At 41.1% G+C, this 12,815-nt stretch overlaps 1 protein-coding gene across 1 annotated transcript in view; it reads left to right on the top strand.

The window, feature by feature from the left end:
- LRP2 (LDL receptor related protein 2) overlaps positions 1-12,815 on the top strand; it is a 191,487-nt gene that overhangs the window by 48,500 nt on the left and 130,172 nt on the right. The window contains exons 5-9 of the mRNA XM_053665167.1: positions 7,189-7,299; positions 7,663-7,776; positions 9,178-9,294; positions 10,486-10,638; positions 12,482-12,601. Coding sequence (XP_053521142.1) covers positions 7,189-7,299; positions 7,663-7,776; positions 9,178-9,294; positions 10,486-10,638; positions 12,482-12,601 — 615 coding nt within the window. The remainder of the gene's footprint in view (positions 1-7,188; positions 7,300-7,662; positions 7,777-9,177; positions 9,295-10,485; positions 10,639-12,481; positions 12,602-12,815) is intronic.

Genomic DNA, 12,815 nt, shown 5'->3' with positions numbered 1-12,815 from the left:
GAGCTGTTTATTAGTAGTTTGAAAGTAGAATGTTCCTACATGATCAAGGATTAAGCAAGGCTTGGCTGCAAATAATTTTGTGAGATACGACACTTTATTCTCTTGTTTCTGGACTTGTGAGGTATAGGGACCAATACTTGAGTACAAACTGAGAATCAGCTTATGACTATGACTTTTATTTTCTATTTCTCAGAAGTAGGTTTTCTATAGGAATAGATCTTAGTGTATTAAGCACCTAGAAACCACTTGACTATCATAATGGATATTAGAAAAGCTCCCAAGAAGGACTAATTCTTCCCCCCTAATATTTGAAAGGATCAGGAAGCTTGCCTCTTAGTGCCTAGTCTGGACTGTCAGTCAGATCAGACCCCTAGGTCATAGTACCCACCCTCTCAAGCTTATAAGATCAGGACAGGGAGTTGCAAGACGGGGCACCTTGTGTCCATTCCAGGCATTCCTTTCCTAGAACAAAGAAGGGTGTGTAAGAGTCCTCTCCGGGAGGCAGCGAGAGGGGAGGTAAGAGAGTGGGCGAGATGGTGAGGAAGGCAAGGGCATTAAACTCCCATCAGAAAGATTATCCTTGAAATCAATTTGGTGTAGTATAAAGGCTTCTTACTGTGTTTGGTCTTTTTGTCTGCTGTGTTTCCCTATGCATAAGGAGTTTTTGGTTATTTGGCTATTAGAAAACTATTTCTGAATACTATGTACAAAAAAGCTATGCCACAAGTGAAAGCTCCTTTCCCCCTAAGTTACTTTACTCTTCAATCTGGCCATCTGTAAAACGGCACCTGCTATTAAACAAATTCTCAATTAATTTTTTTTTTTTTTTAGGGAACAGAGAAATTCAAACTGCAGTCCATTTTTACTGCTAATGGGATTAGAATCCAGGAAAACCACTCATGCAGAGTCTAAGATAAACATCAGAACAATGCAGCAATTACGGTTCATTCAATTAATATATTGTGGTGACTTTCGGTTGCTCAAAAATTGTACATTTTTGTCCAGTTAGGTCAGTAAATTATTTTGTTTTTTTCAAGTACCACATTAGAATGATTTTGGTGTGAGTAAACTATTGCTAATTGTCATTGGTTTGTAGCACTTCTCTTTTGTTACTTAGGAATGCCAAAGAAAGGGTAAAATCCCTGTTACAATGAAGGCTTTCTTGCTGGTAATCAGAAGTATTTGGTCTGCCTGCCACTGGGGCTGCTTTGTCCCTGAAGCTTTATTTCTCTTGACTTTCTATTCTTCAGAATTTAAACATTTTCCTTTATATACCTAACTGCTGAAACTCTACCTGGGGGGACAGTTTGGGGGGGAGTAGAGAGAATGGTTAAAATCACTCTGCAGACTATGGTGGCTCATGAAAAACATTTGTTCTTCAGACTCAGCTCCACATGTGAGCTGCCCCACGAGTCTTGCTCTTGCTGTCACCTCTCTGCTCGAGGTGAGAGAGCAGAAGCAAAGACTGGCCTCGTCTTACGTATCACATCGTGGATGGACCCGTTTAACGTTCTTGCAGTTGAGATGGGATTCAGAGCACCAAAACCTTGAAAAAAGAGAAAAATTTCTTACTGAGTCTCCATCATTCGAGCACATTATGTATCCCTCCCGGCTGTTGCCCAGTTTCTCTGCTTCTGCCTACAACAGCGTTGCATAGGATTGTCTTCCATCAGCCTCCAGTTCCTCTCCTTTCCTTCTCAGATTCACTGAAGACAGTCCTTCACCTCCACCAGTCTCCCGAACACCAAACTGCTCCACTTTGTGAAACCTTATGGTTCTTGTCCAGATATCACATTATCAGAGAACTTACTCCTAACAGTCCCTCTTTACCATTCTGCTCTGCTATATTCCCGTAACATTTTTCTATATGACATTTGTTTTAATTTCTGTCCTTCCATCCCTCCAAATAAAATCTAATTCTATGAGAGTAAGCGCTTTATGAAGTCCATCCTTTTCTCCCTACTGCCTAGTACTCCTATAGGTCTGCAATAATTATTCATTGAATGAAATATCTTTTTAAAAGATTTTACTTATTTATTTGTAAACAGAGGAGAAGGAAGGGAGAGAGAGAAACATCAGTGTGGGTTGCCTCTCATGCACCCCCTACTGGGGACTTGTCCCGCAACCCAGGCAGGGCCCCTGACTGGGAATCAAACCAACAACTCCCTTGGTGACAAAATCAGGTGACCCATCAGGTGACCCTTTGGTTTGCAGGCTAGTAGTACTCAGTCCACTGAGCCATACCAGCTAGGGCTGAATAAAATATTTTTTTAAAAAGCTCTGGAAGTTTGTGTTTTACCTGTAATTTTGTTTATTTCTTCATTCAATTCTTAGCACAGTATCTAGAAAAGTAGATTTCAACAATATGTTGGATACAATTAAATCCTAACCAGGGGGATAATGGAGAGCTAGCATACTGACGCCCACCCAGGGATGATGAGCACTCAGTTATTTGAGGCCACATTCCCAGCAGGGAAACTGAGCTACACCATTGTTGAGTTGTGGTTTGAAAGTGGCCATTCTCAAAATTCTGGGATACAGCTAGTTTTCTGGTCTCTTTGGATAGACTTTACCTGTTTGTTTTTCCCAGATAAGTCACTGGGGGTAAATGTAAGGAAGAGATAGGAATGGGACCAAGGTACTGGGTGACCCTGAATGAAAACAGAGCCCTATTACACCTATATAGAGCCAGTACCATGAAATCTGGTGTGCATTATAAACATTTGACAACCCGTGAAAAACCATCTTACTTCTTCACACTATTCCTTGGAGCATTTGATGGACAATTTGCTATCTTGTTGGTCAATAAGTCCTATAGTAGAGGTCATGTGAGATTATTATTATTATTTTTTATATAATCGAACCATGTCAGCCTTTACCTTCTACACAGATTTTGGGTGTTATGTATGGGAAGAAAGAGGTGCTGTAGATCCACAGTCTTTGGAGCAAGCCTCTCAGGCACGTGTCTAATTTAGATTTAAGATCAGTCAGCATGGATAGAGAACAAAGGTACAGACCCATTAGTTCAAAGTGAGCAGGGTTAGGTAAACTAGATAACTTAATGTGTTTCTATTTTTGACTTCAGTTTTCTGAAAGCTGCTCAGACTAAACTTGATGTCAGTCCAAGTCTAACCAGCCCTGGGAAGACTGTATTTGCTTTCTCTTTCCAAGGTGCTGAATGGCTATTTCCATTTTATAAATCCTATTATACATATGCTTTTTATTGAAAACAGCTTCAGATTATTTTGGGGAAGAAGCAGGAAATGCCTCTCTGTTGTTCTCTCGTATATCACTGCACGGACTCCGTGCCAGTGTCTGGTGGCAGTCACTTCAGGCACCTGAATTGGCCTGGGGTGTGGATGGGAAGGTGGGAAGAGGATGTGGGTCTCAGGCTACTTTGTAGTTTTTTTTTTCTTGCTACTTCAAGAAAACTGTATTCCTTAGCATAGGGTTTCCTGGAATTCCTAAATTATAAAAGGTTGAAGTCTTTAGTAGAAAATGCCCTAACTTATTGAAATTTAGAGTTGCCCTTGCTTCTCTAGACTTCCCAAGGTAGAATGGAACACTGAAGGAGAGAAAGAAAAACTTGTCACCCTTGGCTTACTTCTCTTTCTTTTCATGTTATCTTTTTAAGATTTTCTATTTACTTTGGCTCAATTCCATTCTTCTGTAATGTTTTGCTTCTTTCTATTACTTTGAAGCTTATAAGCAGTAGCCGTATCTGCTGTTAGTGGTTAGGAGCAGGCACCCTGCAGCCGCCCTGCCTCCGGGCTGAGTTCTGGGTCTCCGGGTCACCAGTCATACGACCTTTTTCAAATTACGTAACCTCTCTGTGCCCCAGAGAGGCACATATGTAAAATGTATAAAATGTAAATCTATAAATGAGAGTACTAATAGTATCTACCTCATTAGGTTGTTATAAGGCTGAAATGAGTTCATACATATTGAGTACTTCCTAGTTTCCATTACACAGTTTTCGGTACATGTAATTAGTTATTGTTATTGTTATTGCTTATTTAACTTTGTGAGTAGTGCTTGCAGCTAAGTGCTGGTGGCTAAATTAGTGAACTTTTTTTCTGGCAAATGACTACTTTGGATTAGCCTGCCTTGGAACCAGAGTAAGGTACAGTAACTTATAAAGGATAACTCCAGGATCTTGAAAAGCCCTAGGTGCCTGGTCAGAACTTGTATTAGTAACTTTTTCTTTTTCTTAAATTTTGGCTTAAGTTTCACAGTCTACCTTTAAGATGCCTTCTCTTTCTTTATAATCAATTTATTTTCTTTTCTATGTGCTTTTTGGCCATTTTGTCAAATTCTGAGAATAGAATACGTATTTACAGCCTTCTTGTTAAGATAGTAAAGAGTGGTGCCCAATGTTTGTATCTTACTCAGCTGTTGACAATTTCCATCCGGGGGACCTGTGAGGTCCTCAAGCCACACCTCCCGCCTTGATTACATAAACCAGGGGTGTCCAACCCGCAGCCCGTGGGCCACATGCGGCCCAGGATGGCTGTGAATGTGGCCCCACGCAAAATTGTAATTTACTTAAAACATTATGAGATATTTTTGTGATTTCTTGTGACAGTGTATTTCATACATGACCTGAGAGAACTCTTCTTTCCATGTGGCCCAGAGATGCCAAAAGGTTGGACACCCCTGAGTAGAACTATAGCATGGAACTTGCGTGCTACAAACCAAATCATTAGCAGAGAAAAATTTAAAAAATCTCCAAGTGCAAATGTTACATGTATATTCTGGGACTGCTCCCAGTTTGGGGGGAACAAACTACACATTTCATTTGGGATTTGGAGAAAGTAAGGAAGGCAGAGGGAAGAGGTGGTCTGACCATGGGCGTGCAAGGCTGTTCTCAGGTAACACCCTTCAGAGGCCCGGGGCTTCGTTAACCTTTCCTTGTCAATCTTTACATTAAGAGAAGGCTTACGATGAGTTTCTATGGTGTTTTTGTATATTAACTCCTTTCTTATTATACTTTCCCTTAAAATCCTGCAGGACATTTAAGATACATGATGGCTTTGCCCCATAGAAAAAAGTTTACAAGACTATCTAGACTCAGACTTGCCAAGCAAATAAACCAAAAGATAAGATTTTTAGACATTCCCCCAATTCCAGAGTAGTGTGACTTCTTGTTTCCTTGGGTAGATTGAAACTCATTTATAACATCCGTAGCAATAGAAATCTTTAAGGTAAGTAGAAGCTGCCCTGTGCCCTCTGTGTGGGTCTCCAAAGTGGGAATAACTTTGGAAAGAGACTTCCCAATATTTTCAGTACTTAATGGAGTCAGGTAGCCCTGTGCAGTCTTTCCTATGGGCATGTACCTTCCGTTAACTACGCATGGAACAGACCAGAGGTGTGCAGGGGTTGAGGCAGGTCCTGAGCTGACTGAGAGAGATTTGTTATCAGCAGGGATGGAGAGAAGAAAGCTGTTTGCTCCTCATTCTGAGTGTCGGACTGCTGACCTCTGACCATCACCGTAGTCCGGATGACATCAAGCTGGCTTGTTGTTTGTTGGCGGGGGGGGGGGGTGAGCCTTGTCAGCAAACTGTTAGTCATGTCAGTGGATGCTGGTTCAGCGCTTCCCTCTTTAGTTTTATGGCAGTGGCTCCTAAAAAGTGGGACTAGGAGAAGGAGATATCTGCCCAGCACATCTGTCCCAGATCCTTCATATCTATAATAATTGCTTTAAATGAGGTAGTCACAGTCCAAGTCCAAGTAAATCTTCCCCCTGACAGATAGCTTATCTTTTGCAAAGAGCTGAATTTTCTGACATTCCTCTCCTGCTTTCAGCTGCTCTTAAAGGTTAGATAACATACTAATTTGAAGTGCCATCCAGCACACAGGCGGAGGGGAATTGCTTGCCTGGCTCAACTGGCCTCTCGCATCTCTCGAAGGGAGAATTAATAAACAAAGTTGTGTGACCCTTTGAAGGCACCCTTGCAGTGCATCCCGTGGCAATGATAAAAAGGCAGCAATAAGCCTAACTGCTAGCTGATTCCTGGACTACTAAGAAATAAAGTTCAGAAAATTTTGAAATTTTAATCATCTATTCTAAAATACTTTCCACTTTAATATATGATCGACTACATGCAACTTTGGGAATTTAGATATTTAAAGACACTTAATAGACTAGTTTTGAACTTCTGAGGGTGAGAATTTTTGGGTTTATTCTTTTACTATACAAAAAAATGGAAAAAGTTACTTGCCAGTTCATCTTTTTAAAAGCGTGGCTTGCTAATGGGGGATAGGTTTACTGTAGTTTCAGCACAGAATTCTATGCACTGCTCCTGCTTGAAAAGGAGACTTTGGCGCTATTTGAGGGATTTAGATAACAACCAACAGAATGAAGCCTATAGTTAGGGATCATCAGAAATACTTGTAAGTAAATGCCAAATCTGGGGATGCACAGTGTGGAGACTGACAGCATGTTGTCCCTGTGAGAGATATCCCGATTTTTTTCTATGATGCCCTAGAAAACCAGGATTAACATCTGGTGGATAGCAGTGAGGTGGCCATATGTACATGATGTATAAACAATTTCTTTTTGTGCTTGTAGAGCTCATGACTCTTTTCAAAGCGCTTTACTAGATATTGTCTTTCGAGGTCCTTTATCCTGTGAAGTAAAGTACCTAGATGTGTGGCTAAGGAAGTGGTGACCCAGAGAGCACGAGTGGCTTTGAGTCAGAGTACGGAACCACTGAGTGGCACTCCAGCTCCCGGGTCTGCTGGCTTCTAGGCCTGCTTTCTTTCTTTGGCCCTCTAGTGAAAGAAATGCCCCTTATTTCCCAAAGCATGTGCGGTGGTGCAGTAGTTTCCCGGGATGCTATTTGTATTAAGTAAGAGAAAGTTCCATTTTGAAGTAAGTTTGATTCGTTCTCATTCTTCACGTCTGAGCTCACAAGCAAGTCAGTTCTTCAGGGGAGACTTCCCTGGGCCCCCAGACCCCTGCGGTGCACTCACACAGGACTGTGCGCTTCCCCCAGCAGCCCTTAACCCAGTCTGTCGTTTGCTCTGTGATCAGTGCCTCTCCCTTATCCAACTGTCATCTCCATGTCTCTTTTGTTTACCAATACAGGCTCAGTGTTTAATGTCTAGCACATAATAGTCACTCAAGAAGTGTTTGTTATAGGAATGTTGTAACCTAAGGTTTGTGTACTGTTTCTGTTCTTTTAGGGTACCCGGCATGTGAGCAGCTGACTTGTGCCAATGGAGCCTGCTATAACATTAGTCAGAGATGTGATCAGAAAGTCGATTGCAGAGACTTGTCTGATGAACACAACTGCTGTAAGTAACGTGCACAGGATGTTCTGAAGCTGGTTTCTACTGGCCAGTTATGCTTGTCTCTTCACAAGTTTTTGTTCAATGAATTCATGTTGGTAGCTTGAAGTCAGCTGTGGTGGGAGTATTCACACCATGGAAACTTGGAAACACTGTAAGTCAGGGTCCTTTTGTCTCTGGAGAACTGGTTGTTCAACATTTACCAACATACTCCCGCTCAATACGAATCTCTTTTTATTTTTATTTTTATTTATTTATTTATTTTACGAATCTCTTTTTAAACTTGAGCCCGAAACTTCCCATGAGATTAAATGGCCACAGTGGAATTGAAATTCTCTCTTTTTTTCCCTTCTTAACCTGGCATCCCAGCTGAAGTATGTTCCCACAACCAGTTTCAGTGTGGCAGTGGGGAGTGCCTCACTCATAACTACGTCTGTGACCGATTCCCGGATTGTGAAGACGGCAGTGATGAACATTCTTGCAGTACGGTGATTTCTTTGTGTTGGGTCCTGTTGTTAAGAGTGTTTTTTTCCCCCTACCACTGTATTGCTCTTCTCAAACAAAAGGGTCACTATGTCTGATGGCAGAGGGAGCCAGAAGTTCATTTAGGGCCTATGGCATGAGCTTCAGCAGTGTTACTGAACCTGGGCTCCTTTATCTTCCAAGAATCTGTGTAGAGTTGAAGGGTTGCTGATGGACAGTTTGCATTCTTTCCTTGTGCTACAAGGGTACAGGGTGTATTGAATCACTGGACTCTCAAATTACCCAGGCCTCAGGAATGGGTCTGATAACCTCGATAATAGAGTGAGAGAAGGGAGAGGAAGGTCCCTAAAAGCAATGGCCCTAACTTTCCTCTTTACTTTGAAATTCTTACCACATTGCAATTGGAGGGTCGGGAGAGTTTCATTGCAATTTAGGTGGCTGCCGTTGCTTCCATTTTCCACGCCGACTCTACTTTTCCTTCCATGCTGTTGCCTGCAGAGCAAACCATCTCTTATTGTTGCCACCTGTGCTCTCGTTTTCACGAGAGTGCCTCAGTAATTCCTATAAGTTGCCAGCTTTTTGTGGTAATTTATTTACTAGAATATATGATTTTTTTCCACACCCATTTTGATGGCTTGGTACCCACACCTTCTGCATTGTTCCATATTTTCAATATTACCCTGATTTTTCTATGAGCCATGCCTGAATTCTTTGCTGGCACCTAGGTTTATTTTAGAGACTATATTAAAGAGAAGGTGACATCATGAGATGGGTGACTGAGAATCATTTGGTTCTAAATAGCAATTAAAGTGCTTGTGATAAGGTAGTAGAATATTAGCCATTGGCTTATCTGTATCATCTTTATCAGTCTGCCTTCTCTTTTCAGTGCCTACCTATAGCATTGTCTTATTTTTTCAATTTAAAAAATGCATTTATTGATTTTAAAGTGAGGAAGGGAAAGAGAAAGAGAAACATCGATGTGAGAGAGAAGCATTAATTGGTTGCTTCCCATAGGGGCCCTGACCTAGGAATCTGCAACCTAGGTATGTACCCTGACCAGGAATTAAATCCCCAACAGTTTTGTGTATGGGATGACGCTCCAACCAACTGAGCCACACCGGCTCAGGGTACATATGGCCAGGGCCATACTATCTTCTTTTTAAGCTTGGGAAGCATAGACTAGCACTGGAGTTCATTGCCTGGACCCAAAGTTGCTCTTTTCCTCTTTTCTCCTTCTCCTCTTCTCTCTCTCATTTTTTTACATTTTTGTCAAGATACTTCAGGAACTAAGTTGATATAGAAATTTCAGTTTCTAAAAGCTCTACTAAGGCAGTGAGATGAGCACTCTGAGTTTTTCCAAGTGGTTTGTGTCTTCGGAGGTCAGCTGTTATTTTCTTCCAGACTATGAGACCTGTAAAGGCAATCAGTTCACTTGCCCCAACGGCCACTGCATCAATCAGAACTGGGTTTGCGACGGAGACGACGACTGCATGGATAACGGAGACGAAGATGGATGTGGTAAGAGATCCTGGTAGAAAAGCATCTTCTTAAACTGCTTTCCAGAGCTTAGTTTTTCTGCTTTCATTGTTAGAAATTATCTGTGTGACAAGCAGTCTCGGGATTGTCTGGGATTTAAGGGGCTTCGTGGATGGGTAGAAGGTGACTCTACTGGCTTTTCCTAAAAAGACCCAGAATACAAATACAACATAAATGATAATTTCCTCCCTCTATTATTAGGGTAAAGTAGGTAGGGCACTCCCTCCCCCTTACATAGCTTGCTGCTTCTTTTTAAGACTGCTTATTTAACTAGATTTATCTATAGCAAAGAAGTATGATGGGAAAGGGAGAAAAGAGGGAAAAATGCGATTTGTCCTCTGACCTTTAAAAATGACTTTGAACCTTGGTAAAAGTTAAATTCAGTTTTGTTTTGTTTTCAAATTTTGATTTCCAAATAATGGGTGACTGGCATCCAGTGGCGGGAGAGAGGCCACAGAGGCAACTCGAGAGATGGAGTTAGGGATTGGTATTTGCAGGAGGGCCTGCTATCCAGGGAAGCCTGTAAAGGTTCTAGGAGAAGGAAATTGCCAATAGCAGTCCCCTTCCTCACTCGGCGGTACCTCTTCCAGTTCAGAAGTTCACTCACATCATAAAGCAAGTCACTTGTACTGTTGCAGCCCCAGATGTAAGAGTGATGCTCATTCTGGGCACGCCCACTGGTTTCACATTTCTGTGTTCCAGCAAGTAGTCTTCCCACATTTGAGTTATGGTTTTTCTTGCACTGTTGACGTTTCACTAAGGAAAAAAAGCAAATAACCAAAAAAGACAAAAATAAGAACAAAAATTAAAAACTCAGGAATCCTGATGTTACCTTAATAGACCTAGTTCTGTAATTTGTGATTTAAATAATTGAATCCTTTTAGGGGTTATCCATCCGTTTTGTTGATAATTCGGACCCATATCTGCACCTTACTTTTATAACCTAACTGGGGGCTGCCCCCCCCTTAGAAAGAATGAAACTTAGTTCCATTTTGCCACTCCTTAGAAACTCAGTAAAAGTCTATTGATAGAGTTAGAAGGTTCTAGTTTATTTTAAAATATAGGTCATTTGTAGATTTCTACCTCGTCTACGTCCTCTCTTAACCATGGATTAAAAAAGCGGGCTCTCCTTCTCATGTGGTCCATAACTTTCTTGTTTTTTTCCCCCCACAGAAAGCAGTCCTCATCATTTTCATAACTGTTACCCAGGTGAATGGGCTTGTCCAAAGTCTGGAAAATGCATCCCAATTACAAAAGTTTGTGACGGAACTTTCGATTGTCCCTCAGGAGAGGATGAAGCCAATGAAACCGCACAACGACGTTGTGGTGAGGATGGACATTTGTCTGGGTATCTTTCAGATAGATATGCCTCTGTTTTTCTATAACAGAAGCCCAAATAGAGAGATTGTCACTTGGTGTTTTCCTAACCAACTATCCCAACACCTAGTGGCTTAAGCCAGCAAACATTTATTATTTCTCACAGTTCTGTTGTTTGGCTGGGTAGTTCTTCTGACTTAGACCAGCTCACTCCCTTGTCAGGTTGTGGTGGTAAAAGCTTTGCCACCAAGTTCAGGCTTGGTGATAGCAAGGGCAAATCTTAGTGCACAAGTTCTTTAAACCTTTGCTTATATCATGTTTGCTAAATGTCTATTGGCCAAAGCAAGCCACTTGGCCAAGTACAGACTCAATGAATTAAAGAATGGATTCCATCTCTTGATGGGAGGGGCTTCAGATATTAGTGGCTTTATTTTCCTACTAGCCAGGCAGAATGTTTTTCTTAATCCTCCCCTGAAGACATTTTTTTCAAAGGTTTTAGAGAGAGAGGAAGGGAGAGATGAGGGAGAGAGAGAAACATCAATGTGAGAGAGAAATATTGATTTGTTGCACTTGGACTGGATCATATGCATCCAGACCAGAGAGTGAACCCTGGTATGTGCCAGCCTAGGTATGTGCCCTGACTGATAATTGAACCCACAACCTTTTGGTTATGGGATGATGCTCCAACCAACTGAGCCATACCAGCCAGGGCGGGCAGAATGGTTTTAATGGCATCTTTAATGACTCTAATGGAGATATTATTCCCTTGCTTATAATTATGGAAAAAGTCTTAATCTGGCTATACTCAAAAAAGGAGTTTCTGAATAATTTTTAAAAAATTAAAAATTTAGAAAGTAATAATAATTAAAAAAGGAGTTTCTGGTTTCTGGGATATACACTTTGAGTTAATTTTTCTTCTTCTTTTTTTCTCGGGCTGTAAAATATTCATCCCACCATCAACCCCTCAACTCTGTGGACATCTCACTGTCCTGAAAGAGAATAACAATTTATGACCCTGATTTCATCAATGGTACACTCTAAATGATCTAGTACTTGCCTATAAGTAACTATGTACCTGTGACCCTAAGGTCTTTTTTCCCCTGCAAAAAACTTGTAGTATTTAAATATGCAGAAACTTCCATGGCGTTCTTCAGCTGCTCCCATTTTAAAGCGCTTTAAAAATGAACGAGAGATGTATAGTCATAGTGCAAAATAAAAATACAAAATAGAAAATAAAATTAACAGGAGAAATATGTATATAAAAAAAGAAATATGTATAGTCACCTGAAATCCCACCATTTGAAACTAGCCACAGTTAATGTTTTTGATGTTATTTTCAATTCTGTCAGTTGGGAATTTCTCAGTCCCTTCTATTAATGTAGACACAAAGACTTGTGACTTGATGTTTTCATAAACAGCTTTTTCATGATGACTTATACTTGTACATAGTTATAACTTTTTAAAAAGATTTTATTTATTAATTTTTAGAGATAGGAGAAGGGAGGGAGAAAAAAAGGGAGAGAAATATTAATGTGTGGTTACCTCTCATGCACAATCCCTACTGGGGACCTGGCCTGCAACCCGGGCATGTGCCCTGACTAGGAATCAAAGTGGCAACCCTTTGGCTCTCAGCCTGCGCTCAATCCATTGAGCTACACCAAAGCAGGGCCATAGTTATAACTTTAAAAAGGACTTTTAAAAATGTGAATTGAACTTTTGTACCGTAATCTTGCTGTAAGGCTTGAATGCGACAGACACTCTGTGTTTGGACTGCATGCTCACTTATTTCATAGGTAAATGGGTCTTGTTCAGAGGTGACCATTCATTCAACAAAATGTTTTTCTCTGTTTAGATGTGACTTTGTGTCCTTTCTTTGGCTGTGAGTATCAATGCCACGTGGCCCCATTTGGAGGAGCATGCTATTGTCCTCCAGGTTATGTCGCTGACCAAAATAACACCCGTAAATGTGTCGGTAAGTGACAGGTGGCAGCACCTGGTCTTTCATCACAGTGCTTGCCACACTGATGGGTTCTACAATCTTTGACAAAGAGGAGTCTGTGCTTGTGGGTAGGAGTGATGGTCTGTATAACAAAGAGCAACAGTCCTCACAGAAAACCTGGACATTATAAAGTTTTAACTCTGAGAAGTTTTTGCGAGGTGCACGAGGCCAAAGAGTGGTCCTGTGA

The sequence above is a fragment of the Artibeus jamaicensis genome, unplaced genomic scaffold, assembly GCF_021234435.1.
Source record: "Artibeus jamaicensis isolate MK-2021 breed Jamaican fruit bat unplaced genomic scaffold, CSHL_Jam_final contig_391, whole genome shotgun sequence".
NCBI lineage: Eukaryota > Metazoa > Chordata > Mammalia > Chiroptera > Phyllostomidae > Artibeus > Artibeus jamaicensis.
This window is presented reverse-complemented; position numbering and strand designations above follow the sequence as displayed.